The sequence below is a fragment of the Mus caroli genome, unplaced genomic scaffold (assembly GCF_978045245.1).
Source record: "Mus caroli unplaced genomic scaffold, Mus_caroli_1 scaffold_16, whole genome shotgun sequence".
NCBI classification, from domain to species: Eukaryota; Metazoa; Chordata; class Mammalia; order Rodentia; family Muridae; genus Mus; species Mus caroli.
In genome coordinates this window covers 20,517,480-20,533,870 of record NW_028227271.1, presented here as the reverse complement: position 1 = coordinate 20,533,870, position 16,391 = coordinate 20,517,480, and the positions used below count along the sequence as shown (strand labels likewise).

The 16,391-nt window shown below is 52.7% G+C and overlaps 1 protein-coding gene across 2 annotated transcripts in view; it reads right to left on the bottom strand.

Annotated features, from left to right (window-relative positions):
• Scube1 (signal peptide, CUB domain and EGF like domain containing 1) overlaps positions 1-15,469 on the bottom strand; it is a 119,559-nt gene extending 104,090 nt beyond the window's left edge. For both annotated transcript variants that reach the window (XM_021183319.2, XM_021183320.3), the window contains exons 1-2: positions 15,312-15,469; positions 12,352-12,483 (exon numbers count right to left, since the gene is read on the bottom strand). In XM_021183319.2, the coding sequence (XP_021038978.1) occupies positions 12,352-12,483; positions 15,312-15,399 (220 nt within the window). In that variant the 5' untranslated portion in view covers positions 15,400-15,469. The remainder of the gene's footprint in view (positions 1-12,351; positions 12,484-15,311) is intronic.
• Positions 15,470-16,391: the final 922 nt, after the last annotated feature.

Below are 16,391 nucleotides of genomic sequence, written 5' to 3'. Positions count from 1 at the left end.
CTGTGGTGTCTTGGCGCTAGAAGATTCTTTCCTGATGAATCAGAGCGCTCTCTCATCGTATTTTAATACTGTTTTAGGAAAAAAATTTTTTTTTCTCTTTTCTTTTTAAATCAAAGCTGACAGGAAAACCTCAAAAGGAAGGTTTTGAAAGTAACCACACGTTCACTCTCAGGGGCCACTACTGACAAGTCCCACCTCCCCCTGATTGGCATTTTTGTAGACATTCCACCCGGATGCGAAGCCCCATTGCTAACAAAGGCCCAGTCCCCGACTGGGCGCTAGCTTGTCCCCCCTTTGTCTGTGGCTTTAAAAAAACTGTGCACTCTTTAGATAGACGTCCATTCTGGGAGAGATGTATGGCTTAGGAAGTTGAGTCCTTATTGATGAATAAATCTTAATCCGGTTTGTTGGCTAATTATGCTCTCGGGAAGGTAGTTTCTCTCTGCCTCGCAGGAAGGATTAAGTCCCCTGTCTCCGGTGGCGCAGGGTTAAGCTCCGGGTCTGTAATGGCTGAGTAATGAGACGGGCTCTCTGAGGACCCCTGGCATCCATCGATCAGGTCTCCCTTCTAGTGAGACAATGCCAGAAGTGGGCCCAGCAGTTAATTATGGGAGAGGTCAAAGGTCACACAAAACCAACACCAGTCTATATACGTCCTCATTCCTAACTGCCGACAAGGTCCACGGCTCAGCCGGAGGCAGTGAGGGTCTCCCTACCCCTTTCTGAGATCTGAGACAACCATGGGGTTACAGCTATTCTGTGACCTCTTCCAGTGCCCGGAGAGGCTTCCGGCCAGCATTAAGTACACTTTGCAGTTTTCCATGCCTGGAGCACCTTCCCCAGCCCAGGCTCCTAATCACCCTGGCTTGGGATTTGGTGTCTTGCCCCCTCTGAAGCTTAGCCTATCTCCCTCCTTCTGTTCCTCCAGCTCCCCCCACCTATAGACACCAACATCACTGTGACATCGGGAGCTGCCCTGTCCATGGGGACTTGCAGCTTGAGCCTTTGAAGCGAGCCGAATGTGTGCAGTTAGCAGTGGCTGCGTGCTGAATGAACAAGGACTGGGCTGTTGCTTCTGCTGCCCGGCCCTGCGGTGTATGGGACAGTACTGGGCAGGACTGCAGGCACTGCACACAGGACAGCTCCAAGAGGTAGGCACCAGCATCTTAACTTTATGCCAAGTTAAGGACCCCTGGTATCCATTGATGGGAAACTAAGGTACGCGGAGCCAGGAACTGAGCCAGGCTGCCTGACTTCAAAATTAACACCATCCAGCCACAAGAGGCCACAAAGTAGGTGATCCTATCCACAAAGTGCCTCCAGAATAGGCCAGCCCAGGGACAGAATGTGTACTACTGGTGTCCAGTGGTTACAAGGGGCTGTAGGTCTCAGGGTTGGGGTGGAGGCTAAGAAATATGGTATCTCTAAACTGGTTGTGTGGAGAGCAACTGTGGATTCACTAAAAGGCACCGGCTTGCAGACTTCAGATGGGTCAGCTATGCAGTGTGTGAACATAGCAGTCTTGAAAACAAAGAGAAAGAGGGCTGGGGGCACAGCCCATGATTTCCCAGAACCCACACAAAACTCAAAGAAGAGAGCCGCCTCCACTGCGTCTCAGTCCTCCAGCATAGCACGCAGTGGCACACGCCCCGCATGCCTCAGACAAACATGTAATAATCATTTTTTTTAATCGAAGGAAAGCCAGTGTGATTGTTGCACGTATCTGTGGGACAAGCTGGCTTTTTTTTTTCTCCTGCCTGGATGCAGGGGGACTGTGAGGGTGGTCACTTTGGGTGTACAGTGTTTTCTACTTTGTTTGTTTTTCAAAAAGTATCCTTATTCCGTATCCCAGGCTGGCCTCCAACATCCGTCTTCCTCTGCCCCCCTAGGTATTGGCATCTCAGGTGTGTACCACTACCTTGGGCTCAAGGATCCTCACTTTAAACAAATGCTCAGCCTGGGTTCATGGTAGGGTGTGTTCTCCCAAGATTAGAAAGGTGCCCCTACCAAGCCACTAGGAAAAGGATGGGCAAACTAACACTTCTCCCCCAACCGTAAACTCTCCTTGAGACTCTTCTCCAGGTTTTGGCTTCAAGACCTCATGGAACATTACTTAAGGGAAACCAAGCCTTAGAAGTGTCTGGCAGGGGGTGGGGGTGGAGTGTGTGGCAGTGAGGGGGTGTATGTGGCTCAGACAGCCCTGTGCTCCTTCCTGCCTGTTACAAACTGGATCCCAGGAGCTTTCAGCCATTCTCTCCTTCCTTTGGCAAGACCGAAGCGGGTGTGCTACAGACCTCAAAACCCTCCAGGGCCTCCAAACCCCGACCCCCAGATCATCAGAGGTACCCAGGTGGCAGCAAAGGTCTCATCTAAAGCAGAGAGCTAGTCTATGTTCCCTGAATGGCATGGGGATGTAACAGAGTATGTCTTGAGCACTTAGCTTGAGAGCAAGCCTGGACTGATGGCAGCTGAGACCCAGGACTCCCCACTCAGCTTTCAGTCCTTGTGGCGGTGGCTGCCAGCCTGAGCTGAACTGACCTGTGTGGATGGGCTCCCCATCTTCCTTCCTAGATCCCTGTAGGGTGTGATCCCCCCAAAACAACACAAGTAACAGAGGAAATCACCCCTCATGGCAACTGGCTAAACCTTCCCTGTGGCTCAGGTAGACCATCTGGATCCACTTCCCTACCCACGGGGCAAGTGAGCTGTACAGCCAGAACCCCAACACGAGCAGGCTAGCTTTGGAGTCGGTACCCTTGATCCAGATGAAGCCGCCCAAGGGCAGTCCCAGGTCTCAACTGACCAGAGATTTATGCCCCAGCATACTTACTGCCGATCAGGATACCTGCCTGCCCTCATTCTGTACCTATGCCAGGCCTCTTGCCCGCAACCTGGACCCTGGCCACAAGGAGCTACCAGACTGGTTTTGAGGAGAAACCAACAGGAGCCCAGTGAGATCCAGGTCTGCCTGTGGGAGCGGCAATGGAAAGGGGCAGGTGGTTGAGCTCTGTTGATGGTCACCAGCTCCTCCAGGGTACGGAGCACCATGAGCACCATGATGCTGAAGCCTCAGAGACTCACGTGAGGACATGGGGACATTCTCAGCTCTATACCCCTTCACCAAGAAGGGAGGTCTAGGCAGAAGGCCTATGTCCTCAGAGCAAAGGGAACATTTCAGAGACTCTGAGAAGAACAGGGAAAGATCAGCCCTGGTGACTGTTAAGAGCCAGCCGAGGCCAGCTAAAACCTACAGACCCATCCCTCCCAGGGTTGCAGCCTGGATCCATCTGGAGGACCTAGCCAGGGCAGCCTCTGGGACCCCCTGACCTTGTCCATATACACAAGCCCCCGGCGCTCTTTGTCTCATGGTCTTCGGGGAGAAGGCCAGTATCCATCTCAGTAGCACTCAAAGGCCAACAAGCCCACAGTTTATTTTCTTAGAAATAATGGTTTTTTTCTGGTTAGCATTCCTCTGATGGAAACACAAATACAGCCACTGTAATAAGAAGCAGCCGAGGGGAAGGGGAGGCGAGAGGGCCTGCAGGCAGCACTGGGAAGGTCTGCCACCTGAGGAGGGGTAGGCGGACAGGACACCCAGGGAGTGGGAAGCCAGGTGGGAAAGGAGCTTTCAAGGGAAGAGCCCAAGACAAAGCATCTCAGACTGCCTTCCACACCCCTAAAACAGCGGTTCTTAACCTTCCTAACTCGATGACTCTCTAATACAGCTCCTCGTGCTGTGGTGACCCCCCCACCACCACCATAAAATTATTTCGTGGATACTTCACAACTGTAATTTTGCTACTTCTATGAATACATAATGTAAATATATCGGATATGCAGGATACCTGCTCTGTGACCCTCATGGGGGCGGGGGGTCGTGACCCACAGGTTGAGAAACACTGCCCTAGCCGCAGGCTTGCTCCACAGCCTCTACTCAAGTGCATACCCCCAGGCAGTTGTTGCTGGTCCCACTGGTCAAGAAAGGTGGACTGAGGAAACCAGGGGTCCAGACGACCCATCACATGCAGGATTGGGGGGGGGTCAGTGAGCCCCTCTGAGCCACCATTTATCCACCAGCCCCAGAGCTGGAGGTGATGTCAGAGGCCAGGTTCTACTCCACTCTCCTAGCCAGGCTTGGATGACACCTCCCCTAGGAACACCCTCCCCCCCGCCACACACACACATAACATCTTCCACCCCATCCCGATGTCTTCCCTACCACAGGCAGGAGGAGATATCCACTTTCTCTTCCCTACCTCCACTGAGTCCTGTCTCTGTCTTACTGAAGGTTTTCTAACTCATTTTGTCCTGTGCAACCTCCTGCTAACCACTGAGGATGACCAGGAAACACTTGGGACCAGCACTAACTAACAGCGAGTAGACCCTTAGCAAACACTCTGGACGCTCTGGGGCCAGGTCCCACCCTGAACTTGTCTTCAATACAAGCCCACCAAGCACACAAGGTTTTCACTGTCCCCTGCTACAGACGGTCAGGACCCCAACAACTCTCCCAGTGACCTAAACTGTCACTGACTGGGACTAGTCACAAGCAACCCTGCCTGTGCTGGTCTGGTAAAGCTTGTTTTTTTCTTTTTTTTGGGGGGGGGGCGGGTTCAAGACAGGGTTTCTCTATGTAGCCCTGGCTGTCCTGAAACTCACTTTGTAGACCAGGCTGGCCTCGAACTCAGAAATCTACCTGTCTCTGCCTCCCAAGTGCTGGGATTAAAGGCATGCGTCACCACGCCCGGCAAAGCTTGTTTTTTAAGGTCTATTTTATTCTTCATATTATGTGTATGAATGTCTTGCTTGTGGGTACGTATGTGTGACTGTTGCCCACAGAGGTCAGAAGAGGGCGTTGGATCCCCCCCGGAACTGGAGTCGCAGAAGCCTGTGAGCCACCACGTAGTTGCTGAGAATCGAACCTGGATCCTCTGCAAGAGCAACAAGTACCCTTAACCACTGGGCCATCCCTCCAGCCCCTGCCCCATCCCTGCGGGTCACTTTTAACTGTTGTCTTGTCAGAATTGAGAATCACCTGAGAAAAAGAGTCTCAATGAGGGGTTGTCTTGATCGAGGTGAACCCATGAGCATGGCTGTGGAGACGCGTCCTAAATGTCAACTGACCTGGGAAGACCCAGTGTATTGTGAGGAGTATGGGGCCCTAGACTGTGTAAGCATGGAGAGGGTTCGCTCATTCCTAAGCAGGTCGGCAGCAGGGGTGCGTTTGTCTCTCTGTTCTTGGAGTGTGAACCTGACATGACTAACTACCTGAGTTTCTGCCCTGATGTCCCACAAGGATGGACTGAACCCTGGATCTGTAAGCTAAAACACACCCTTCCACCCACCCCACCCCCCTTAGCCCCTCATGTTGCTTTTCATGGAAGTATGATGAAAATTTCTGTTCTCACAGAACAGAACAGAAATGAGACCACCACCTAATTGCTACCCGGGAATAAGTAACTGGGAGCTTCAAGTCCTCTTGCCCTGCTGGTCGGCTGGATCCTAGCTTTAATCTTGGAGGGCACACACATTAGCATAATTGCATGTTTTCAGACCTAGGGGGGAGGGTCCCCCCTTGCTAGCTCCCTACCCCCAGTTTTTCCTGCCTTCCCCTGCCTCAAGCACAACTCTACCTGGAGTTTCACTAAAGCATGCTATAATCTGGTGGAAATGACTTAACAAGACTGCGGCCGTTATTCGCTACGAAGGCCAATTGGTTTTAGTTTTTCTTCCCCCCCCCCCCCTTAATGATAAACTAAATGAAGGCCGGGTGTGTTATTAAGAGTTTGGTTAAAACCTTTAATGACTTGCTCTGTAATCTGCTTAACTTTAGTGATCGACAGGGACACCCTGGGGACATAAAATCCAGGAAGTGATTATTCACATTCATTACATACATGCTAATTTTGCGATCTCTGATGGTTGTCTTTTTTTTTTCTTTTCACACACACAACCCGAAAGGAAAATAGTAATATATTTAATATATTGTGGCCAAAACAAAATCTCATTTCCCCCAAGAGTTTTAATTACAGCATTTTGAAAAGGGCCTGAGTTGAAACTTGTGAGAGGAATAAACCACTTGAATGGATGGTCTAAAAATTAAGTACACATAGAAGGACGATGTGCGCTGTGGGTTCAGACTAAACAGCCATTAGCAGGGGGGTGGGGGGTGGGGGCGGGGTCTTGGTTATTTAAACAAGCCATTTGAGGGTGGTTTGCTCCTTGTTTGAGGCCTGGTCCTGATTATAAATGAGAGCTTTTAATTAAGATTAGTAAGACCCAATTCAAGCTATAATTTGGTCCTTTTCCTTTGCAAATGTCTATGAAAGCAAGGTGATTAAGGTTAAACGAGTTGAAGCCTTTAAGGGGGATGAGCTGCCCACTCCTGGCCCCGGCCTGCCCCTCTGGCAGAAGGAGCACAAACAGGCCTGGTTAATTCAGAACAGGGGGCTGGTTGGTGCAGGGCTGGCCTCCATGGCCTCCAAAAGACCCATGATCAAAGGGCCCTGTGAGATGCAGTAGTACCTGCTTTGCCAAGGGAAGAGGAACTGGGAGATAGAGTGTGCAAAGGTCCTGGGGTAGAAAGAAGCTGGATTTTGAGGAGTGAATTAAGGTAGTTAGGGTGAGATAAAGGAGGGAAGGATTTAAAAACAAAAACAAACAAAAAATGTAGCTCAAATTGTTTAGGCAGAAACAGGGGTGAGCCCAAGGGGAGAAGTTCTATGAATGACATCCAAGGGGGTGGGGCTCCCATCTATTCCATGGGACATGATCCTAGTGGGTCACAGACATAAACCTGTCTCTAGGGAACAGCTACAGAGAACAGTATGGTCTCTTCTATCATTCTACAGCGAGGGAACCCAGGAACCCTCTCCTCACAGTCTTCAGACAGACACTTGGGACCCCATGGCTGACGGCTAGAGGCAGTCTCTGCTGGATCACCTGGCTGAAGACTGAGCTCGCTGAACCCAGTTTCCCGAGATAAACGTTGTCACTGGTCCCGCCAGTCACAGGCCTCAGCTTCCTCCAAGTTGAGTGTGCGAGGCTCAGGCAGGCCTTCCCCGACTTTCCCTGGGCTGGTAACTACCTTCTGACAACAGGTTTGGACCAACCTCAGAGGACTGATGTGGGACATCACAGCCTAGAACATCAGGCTCTGAGGAGGGATGGCGACAGACAGGTGGAAGTCACCTGTTTGGGGATCAGGGAAAACTTCCTGAAGGAGGTGATGCTGGGGATTCCTCCCCTCTCTTCACAGCCACGCCCCTCGTCCCTTGGATGGAAATCAAACAGGTGACAGCCAGCAGCCCTTAAGGTAGGTCCAGGAGGATCCCAGGAATATATAGTATGGCAGGGCAGACAATAGATGCATAAATGGGTTTGGAAAGGGCCACTGGGAGGAGCAATCAGGGGCTACACAAGTCACAGAGCAAACTCTTCTGCTTCATCAGGGCCTTATCAGTGATCCAAGCCAATCTCATTTGTCCCCAGCAAGCCCCTTGCCTCAGTCACCAAGTCAGTCCATAGCATGCCTTCCACCAGCATTAATACATCATCAGGATGAGATGATAATTAAACAGAAATGGAGACTGTCTCAACATCAGCTGTATCCCATTGCCATAGTCACCATCAGCACCATAGTCACTCTCCATCATCAGCATCACAGTCATCTCATCATCATCATCTGCATCCCATCACCATAGTCACCATCAGCACCACAGTCACTCTCTCCATCATCAGCATCACAATTATCTCACTATCATCTGCATCCCATCGCCACAGTCACCATCAGCACCACAGTCACTATCTCCATCATCAGCATCACAATCATCTCATCATCATTACCACTGTTATCAACACCACAATCCATATCATTAGTCTCTCTGTGACTAACATTATTAATATTATCATTACCCTCACCTTCACCATCACCACCCTCACCAAGGTCACCAATATAACCATCCCCATAACCGTCATATAAGTCAATATCACCTCATCTACCAGGCGATTGTGACAATGCCTTTAGTCCCAGCTCTTGGGAGGCAGAGGCTGGCAGACCTCTGTAAGTTCGAGGCCAGCCTGGTCTACAGAGCAAGTTCCAGGATAGCCAGGACTGCACAGAGATACTCTGTCTCAAAAAAGAAAAAAAAAAAAAAAAACCAAATCTATCTGTCTGTCTGTCTGTCCATCTGTCCATTGTCCATCCATCCATCCATCCATCCATCCATCCATCCATCCATCCATCCATCTGTCTATCTACAAAGATTCATGTGGCTTGCCCAAGGCTTTGGGTTTGGTTCTCAGCACTGCAAAAAAACAGATAAAGGTAAAAAGTACCACGCCATCATGACATCATGACCTGTTAGCCCTACTGCCATCACCATAGCAACAGCAGCTAACGCTTGTGTATTACATGCTACCAGCCAGGCTATGCTATCATGCTTTAAATACATCAGTGCACTTAACCCTTGCCTCCTACAAAGTATATGCTGGAATGGCGCTCATTGTACAGACAGCGGTTGAGTGTCTCACCCAGATACACAGGCCGGATGTGAACCCCAGCAATCTGGCTCAACATCTATTCTTTAACGACTGCTCAGTTGAATAAGGGCCATTCAGACCATGACAGACAGCAGTGACCACAGCAGACACAGCAATGGGCCCACCACACCTGGGCTCTCATCCCAATGCTGGCAAGGAAGGCCCTTCTCTCTCGGGTCTCCTGTGGACCATCTAAAACAAGGAAATGAACATCTGGGTGGTCTCTGCGCTCCCTCAGGCCACCCTGAATGTGGCCTCTCAGCCCCTGCAGATGTGTCTGCGGTCTTCTGGGGGGTAGCCATCTTAGGGTGTCTGATGACCTCTGTGTTAATATTGCAGCAGGCTGTGCTTATGCCAACCAATCCCCGTCTGTGAGTCTTCAGGAATAAGGACACCAAAGACAAGCAGTCTGGGCCTACCCAGGCCCTCAGAATCCAGGCCAACCAGCATTCGCTGTGCATTAAGATTGTCACTTATAACTTCAGCCCCTAGGCACCACCAACCGAAGGGCAGGGCGTACGGAACCAAGAGCATTACCTCCAATGTGTGTGGCACTGAGGGACTCTGAAAGGTCTTTACCATTCACAAGCCCCTGCAGCTTGCAGCTCCTATAACAGCACATGGTGGCAGGTAACACACTCACCTACATGCTGGATACTGGGAGCTAGGCACCCAGACAGGAGGGCTTCACACACTACACTGTGTCCTGGCTCAGCTCTTCACAATGAGTGGAGAACAGAGCCAAAGGAGACACTGAGACTTGCTGAGGGGAAACCATCGCCTAGGGCTTATGTCAGAGATGGGCTGCAACCAAGATGCCTTGCAGAGGCCAAGCTGTTCCTTGGTTTCCTCTCACATGACACAGGGTCAAATGGCACTATCACAGAGAAGATCCTCCTAGCAACTCCCATGCTCCCGCTTCCCACCACCCTCCACTCGCTGGGGTCTCACAAATTGCTGCCCTGAATTCCAGGGCTGGGGAGATGACTCAGACGAAACATATTCTACAGACCAGGGATATCACCAGCCCCGCCCCAGGAGCTGGGAGCAGAATGACAGACTTTGTAAGTGAAGCACTCCTGAGTTCCTGGGGTTACAGCCAGTTGTATATGGCTTGAGAGAGATGGCTCTGACACCCAGCCCTTAGTAATCAAAGTTGGGGGATGCAAGATATGAAATTGGAACCCAGAGTCAGAAAAGCAACAGTGGAGGGCAGCCAAGGGGCTTCTGGGAGTACAATGGGAATGTCATGCAGGAGTGTGCCTTACATGTGTGTTCCTGAAGGGTACTCCAACTTCCTTCTGGGGCAGAGATGGGTGAAAGGTCCACAGAGCTAAGTGGCCAAACTGGTTGGGAACAAGAGCTGGCTCTCGAGCTGGACATAGCTCAGATAGAGTGATTACCTAGCATGCAGGGAGTCCTAGGTCTGACCCCTAACTAGGTTTCATGATACACATCTGTAATCATCTGTAATCACAGAAATAGAGGCAGGAGGATCAGGAGTTCAAGGTCAGCCTCAATCACATAACAAGTTCAAGGCTAGCCTTAATTATGTAACAAGTTCGAAGCCAAACTAGACTCCATGAGATTCTTCCTCAAAATGAACAAAATACGTCTCATCCCAGGACTCCATCAGAATAGGGAGTTAAAGCAGAGCTCTGAAGGGCTTCAGAGAAACAGGCAGGAGAAGATGTCAGCTGAGGGTATTGGACAGCAGGAGCTGGACTGTGAGAAGGACAGGCCAGCTCAGTGGCTTCAGCTAGCAGAAGGGTTGTGCCAAACATGGCCCTCCCTTGCTGGAACATCGGGTCTTAAGGACAAAGAGAGGGTCAGAAATTACACACATGCTCCCACTTGCACCACCTGGACCACTGGAGCTACCTACCCTCCAGAACCAGCCAACAAACAGCCTTGCAAATGACCTGCTCTCTCTTCCTGCTCAGACGTCCCAGAGGTCTGTGGGTCACATCTGCTTGCCTCCCTGCAGCTCCTGGGGACCCAAGCAAGCTGACACTAAGCAGGACCCATGAAGCTGCCATCTGCTCAGCTCTCAGCCTGTAGAAGCCGAGTCAATGCAATGGGTCAGTGAGGTAGGTCTGCATTCCTGGGGGCACCGGGCAGCTGTAAGGGCCCAGCTCTGCAGAGCCTGGTCAGAAGACACAGGACATCATCCTGTTTTCACGCAATGCTTGCCCAAGGCTATCAATCTCACACTGAAGACTGAACACCAGCCTGAGTGAGGATAGGAAACCCTGGGGTTTTGTTCTGTCTGCGCTGATGTGAAACTTGGGAGACACTGAAATCAATGCTTGATTTTCCTCTGTACAATGAGGGTGGGTGGGAAGGTCTCGGTTAGGAGTACATGATCAGGAGGAATAGTTTATAGACCCCAATAGCTAAGCTCTGCCCAATACACATGGGGTCAAAATAACCATGGGACATAGCTTAGACTCCCACTTCCCAGAACCACAGAGGATTCACATTCCTCTGTTAGGGGAGACACTTTCTTCTTTCCTTCCTTCCTTCCTTCCTTCCTTCCTTCCTTCCTTCCTTCCTTCCTTCCTTCCTTCCTTCCTTCCTTCCTTCCCTCCCTCTCTCCCTCCCTCCCTCCCTCCCTCCCTCTCTCTCCATCCCCTCCCTTCCTCTCTCTCTCTCTCTCTCTCTCTCTCTCTCTCTCTCTCTCTCTCTCTCTCTCTCTCTCTCCCTCCCTCCCTCCCTCCCTCCCTCCCTCCCTCCCTTCCTTCCTTCCTTTTGAGATAGTTCAGGCTAGCCTCAAACCCACTGTGTCCAAGATGGTCTAGCCTATAGATCCACTTGCCTTGAACTCTTTTTATTCTATTTTATCTTTTAAATTCTTTTTTAAAAAATATTTTTGGGGGCTGGAAATACGGCTCAGAAGTTAAAGAGCACTGACTGCTCTTCCAGAGGTCCTGAGTTCAATCCCCAGCAACCACATGGTGGTTCACAGCCATTTGTAATGGGGTCTGATGACCTCTTCTGGTGGTGTCTGAAGACAGCTACAGTGTACTCATATAAATAAAATAATAAATAAATCTTTAAAAAATTATTTTTTGTTTTTTTTTTCAAGACAGGGCTTCTGTCTTAAAGTGTGGTTGTCCTGGAACTTCCTTTTGTAGACCAGGCTACCTTCAAACTCAGAGATCCACCTGCCTCTGTCTACTACTGAGTGTTGGGATTAGAGGTGTGTACCACCATGCCTGGATTGGCATGGACTCTTGAATGCTGGGATTTCAGGCATGCGCCACTATGTCTTCCTTGGGGAACAGGTTTCTGAACCATCAACGCAGCACCCCAGGTGAAGGACGAGCGGCTAGACAGACAGATGAATGATTTGAACCACAGACTGGGGCTAGAAAGAGGAGAGGCAGCTGAGCCAGCCTCACAGCCCGCTCGTGGGCAGGTCTTCTGCAGAAGCTGCAGGCTACACATGGTGGTTTGGAGGCTGAAGTTAAGGACCCAGAAGATGAATCACCCCGGGCTTTTACTGACTCCCATACATCGTCAGGGACAGACACACGTAGTCAGGGACAGACACACAACTAATCATTCAACTTGGTATCATCAAGGCAAAGGCAGCTAAAATTTAGGTGAGAGTCCGGTGCCCCACATTTTCAACTTCTGCCCTCCAGGTGAGCAGCTATGTCTCCTGGAAAGCCTGCAGGATTGACAGAAGCCCGAACTGCCCATGTTCACAGGGCTGGGCTATAGGATCAGCCTGCTGCTATGCCACAGGGCAGACCTCGGCCACTTCCCTCTGGCCCTGGCTTGGGGAGGGCTGAGGGAACTCACCTTCACACTGCCTTCCTTCCCCCTTATAGCCGGGCTTGCAGAGACATTTGTAAGACTTGGGTGTGTTCTGGCAGATGGCATCTATGTGGCAGTCATCTGTGCCCTCTGAGCACTCATCCACGTCTGCGGCTCCTGTGGGGGAGGGGGAAGTGCAGGTGAGGCATGCTGGGCAGACATCTGAGACTGTGCCGTAAGTGCACGCCCCCATCCTACCACTGACCACTGGGAGAGCTAACATTAACGGTCACATGCCAGTTTGATGTGACAAGGAACAAATTGGTAGCATCCTTGAGGCAGCTTCTCTGTGCCAGGCACACATCTCCTCACATCTGGTCTTTATTTTCGTAACAGTCCCATTAGGTATAGCCATTATCCTCACTTAGACGGAGAAACCAAAGACTAGAAAAACCTCTCTGTGGATCTAGGTTTCCCAGCAGGCATCCTTCCAAGTCCACACTCTTCCTTCTGATAGAGTCCTCCGAAAAACTCAGATCCAGCCTCAAGGTGGCAGATGGGGAAACTAAGGCAGAATGGTGTACAGGTACCAAGCAGAGGCCATCCAAGGAGGCTGCCGATAACCTAGATGTGAGATCCCGACACAGTGGAACTGTGGGAAGGATTATCCCCTAGGCTCCAACCCAGAGTAGAGTCTATAGATCTGCCTTTCTTTCCCTCTGCCAACCCAGGCTTCAGATAGCCAGTACTCATAGCTCAGCCTCTAGACCTTCAGCATCATCCAGGCTCAGAGGGCTCTGGTGCACCCTCTCTCCTGTCCCTAGCACATAAATCCAGAAAGCTGCTCTCTCTCTCTCTCTCTCTCTCTCTCTCTCTCTCTCTCTCTCTCTCTCTCTCTCTCTCTCTCCACCCCTTCACTTGCTTGTTTACTGGTTTAGGCTTTAGGCTCCATCCTAGAATGAGCTCGTCTGGGCATCCCCCTCCTTCCCGCTGGCTGGGAGCACCACACAGATGGACAGGCAGAAGGACTCAGGTGAGCAGACAAGGGACTTTCAGCAGCTGCCCTGAGGACAGTCCCCCTGGGAAGCTCCAAATGTCCCCATCTCTTTATCCATCTGGCTTCACTCAATAATGTCCACTTTGAATTTTTTTATCCTCTGGCTGGATCCTGGGCTTTAGCTCTGTGCCCCACCCCTCTTCTTTACTCCAGACTCCACGATACCGGCTCACCAGAGGGGAGAGAGGCATTGGAAAGAAGCACAGGAGAGTCTCCCCTGCACATGAAAACACACGCAAAAGACAGATACACACATATACACCTATGTAGCATCCCTCCCGAGGCTAGCAACCTCTGCTCAAGTGTGTGGACCACCTCTGCAGTTGCTCAGAGGCAGGAGGCAAGAACCAAGAGGCAGGCAGTATAGTAAACCAGAGAACACAAGCCAAGGCCAGTAGAGAGGCCAGGCAGAGGGGCTCTCTGGAGAGCTGGTCACTGAGGGACCCACTACTTCAAGGGCAGGATGCCAGAGATGGCCAGACCACATGGGACACCTCTAAGAGCAGCTCACCTTCCCACTTCCTAAGGGTCAGGGAATGAGAGTGAGGGTCAGGAAGTTTCCTGGGGTTCTGGGGTCCCTTCTATCTCCCATCTACATAGGATGGAACACAGAAGTTGGGAAGGGGTGGCTGGGGCTGTCTGCCTTTCAAATTATAAACTTGGCCTGGGAGCAAGGTAGCCTGGCTGAGCCAGACTGCAGATCCCTGTGCAACCCTCAGATATAGGCTGCTCACTTCAACTCTGGTTTTCTTATTCAGCTGTTAGGGCTCCAGAGTCACCAGACTTCCACAGAGGGTAAGGAAAGGCAGAAGAGGATAGACACCAGGAGGGACAGAGAGGAAGGGAGAGGTACACAGGATAGTCCCACAAAGGTGAGGACCCCCAACACTTGGGAGAAATGCCCACGGACTGTCTAGCATCCTCAACAAGACCCAGCTTCTAGAATGGGGGCATGGAAGAAAACTCAGCGCCAATGGAGAAGTAGCATGGACTATCATAAACTCCCTAGCACTGGATCTCTGTGGGACTCTCCGGAGAGCAAGACAGGCAGGGCCCTCCTCGCCCTCTCCAAGGAGAACAAGGAAGAATGTGAAAAGAGAGTGTGCAGCTTTGCCCGGAAGCCCCTTCCGGGAAACTCAGATCACGGAGGGACACCCCCACCTAGCAGTTCCTTCTGCCTGGACCAAAGGCTGTGCCTGTGCCTCCGGCCCCCTCTCTCTGATGTCTGTTCTGCTATTCGTGTTCTCATCCACCTCCTTCCCTACGTCTGTCCGTCTTTTCTCCCCCTCCTGTCTGACAGTCCATCTGTCCATCTCTTCCCAGACATCTCCATCCTTCCTCTCTCACTCGGCCCCCTCCCTCGGCGACGCCCCTCCGAGTCCTCCCGTCTCTCTGTCTGGTGTCCATCTGTCTCCTCCTCTCTGTCCTTTGATCTGCCTTTCTCTATTCCGCTGTCCACTGCCTCCTCGCTCCCCTCCCATGCCTCCTCTCCCCTCTTCCCTCCCGCGGCTGTCTTTCTGAGGGCTTCTTCCTGGGCCCTTTTGTCTGTTCCCTCTGCGCCTCGGCTCCTGTCCGTCTGTCCCTCTATCTTCCCACCTCCCCTCCAGTCTCAGCGCGTCCTTTCTGACCACCTCCGGGTATCTCCTACGCGGCAGCTGCCCAGTCCTTGGCCCCGGGGGAGCGCCGCTCTCGGCTCGGGGGTCCCCGCCCGTCTCCGTACGCATGCCGGGCCCCGCAGGCGGCCGTCGCGCTTCCTTTCTTCCTCTGGCCTCCCGCTTCCCCTCCCGGGGCCTCAGTCCACCCCGCCCCCGCCAGCCCCGGGCGCCCCGGGCGATCGCAGAAGTTACTTTGCAAGGAGGCAGGACCCGGCGCTGGGCGGCCTCCGACGGTGCGGGGTGGCAGCCTGTAGGACACCGCGCGCCCTCACCCCCAGGGTCCTCGCGCTTACCTGGCAGCCCGCTGCCCCCCACCAGCCGCCCGCGCGCTCCCAGAGCGAGCAGTAGGCACAAGTGCCAGCGCACGGCCGCCGCGCCCATGCTCGCTGCGGGCCGCGCCGGGTGCTGGCGTGCGGGGCACGGGACGCTCGGAGCGACCGCTCCGCGAGCGCTCCTGTCTGCAGCGAGCTCCGCTACCGCTCCGGCTCCGAGCCACACAGCCGGCGCGCAGGACAAGCTGACAGCCGCGCGCTCATTGGCCCGCGGCCGTGGGGGGCGGAGCTCCGCGGGAGGCCGTCCAGTGGGCGTCGGGTGGCGTGGCCTGCGGGCGTCTGGGCCCGCCTCCTCTCCCGGGGCGGGCGGCAGGTGGGGGGTGGGAGCCGAGAGAGCTGGGGTCGCGGTACAGGGTGTCACCCGGGGCCTAGACTGGGCCCCAGGCTGCTCTTCCCCGTCCCTCTTTGTGTGCTGGTCCCCGAGGTCCAGGGTGTCTGTTTCCCTTCAGACACGCACACACTCAATTGGGGGAGTAGAGGTGAAGAAAGGCCCAGAGGCACCCAGGGATGGTGAAGACGATGCTAAGAGCACGCAGCCAATCCATAGGAATTTATTGAGCCGCTACTGGATGCCAAGTGCCGCTGGGGACAGCCACACACTAGTCAGCAGTGAAAGCTCTGGAAGATAGCTTCAGAATTTGCGTACAAAATCAAAGGAACTTTTCAGTACTGCCCCGAGGACAATGGTTATAGGAGTGTTTGTCTTGGACAGGCGCGTGTCCCGCCTAGAACCGTTCTCCCAGGGAATGGACGCGCGACCTGTCCGGATTCCGTGGCCTCTCTCTACCCAGGCTCTTGTTGCTCTGCGAAGCCCAGATCCTCGGGTGACAGGCCCAGCGAGGCGGGAGAACCGTGGCGTCGCGGTCTCTCTTGCCCAGATCCTCCCCGAGCTCGGGGTCTACACCTGACCCCTCGGCCTTGAGGCCTGGCGGGCACTCAATGGCCTCTCTCAGCTCCGGGGGGAGGCAGGACACTGAAGAAGTTCAGCAAACCCCAAGGCCCATCTCCTTGACAACCACCAATAAGAGCTCCTGTTTTCTC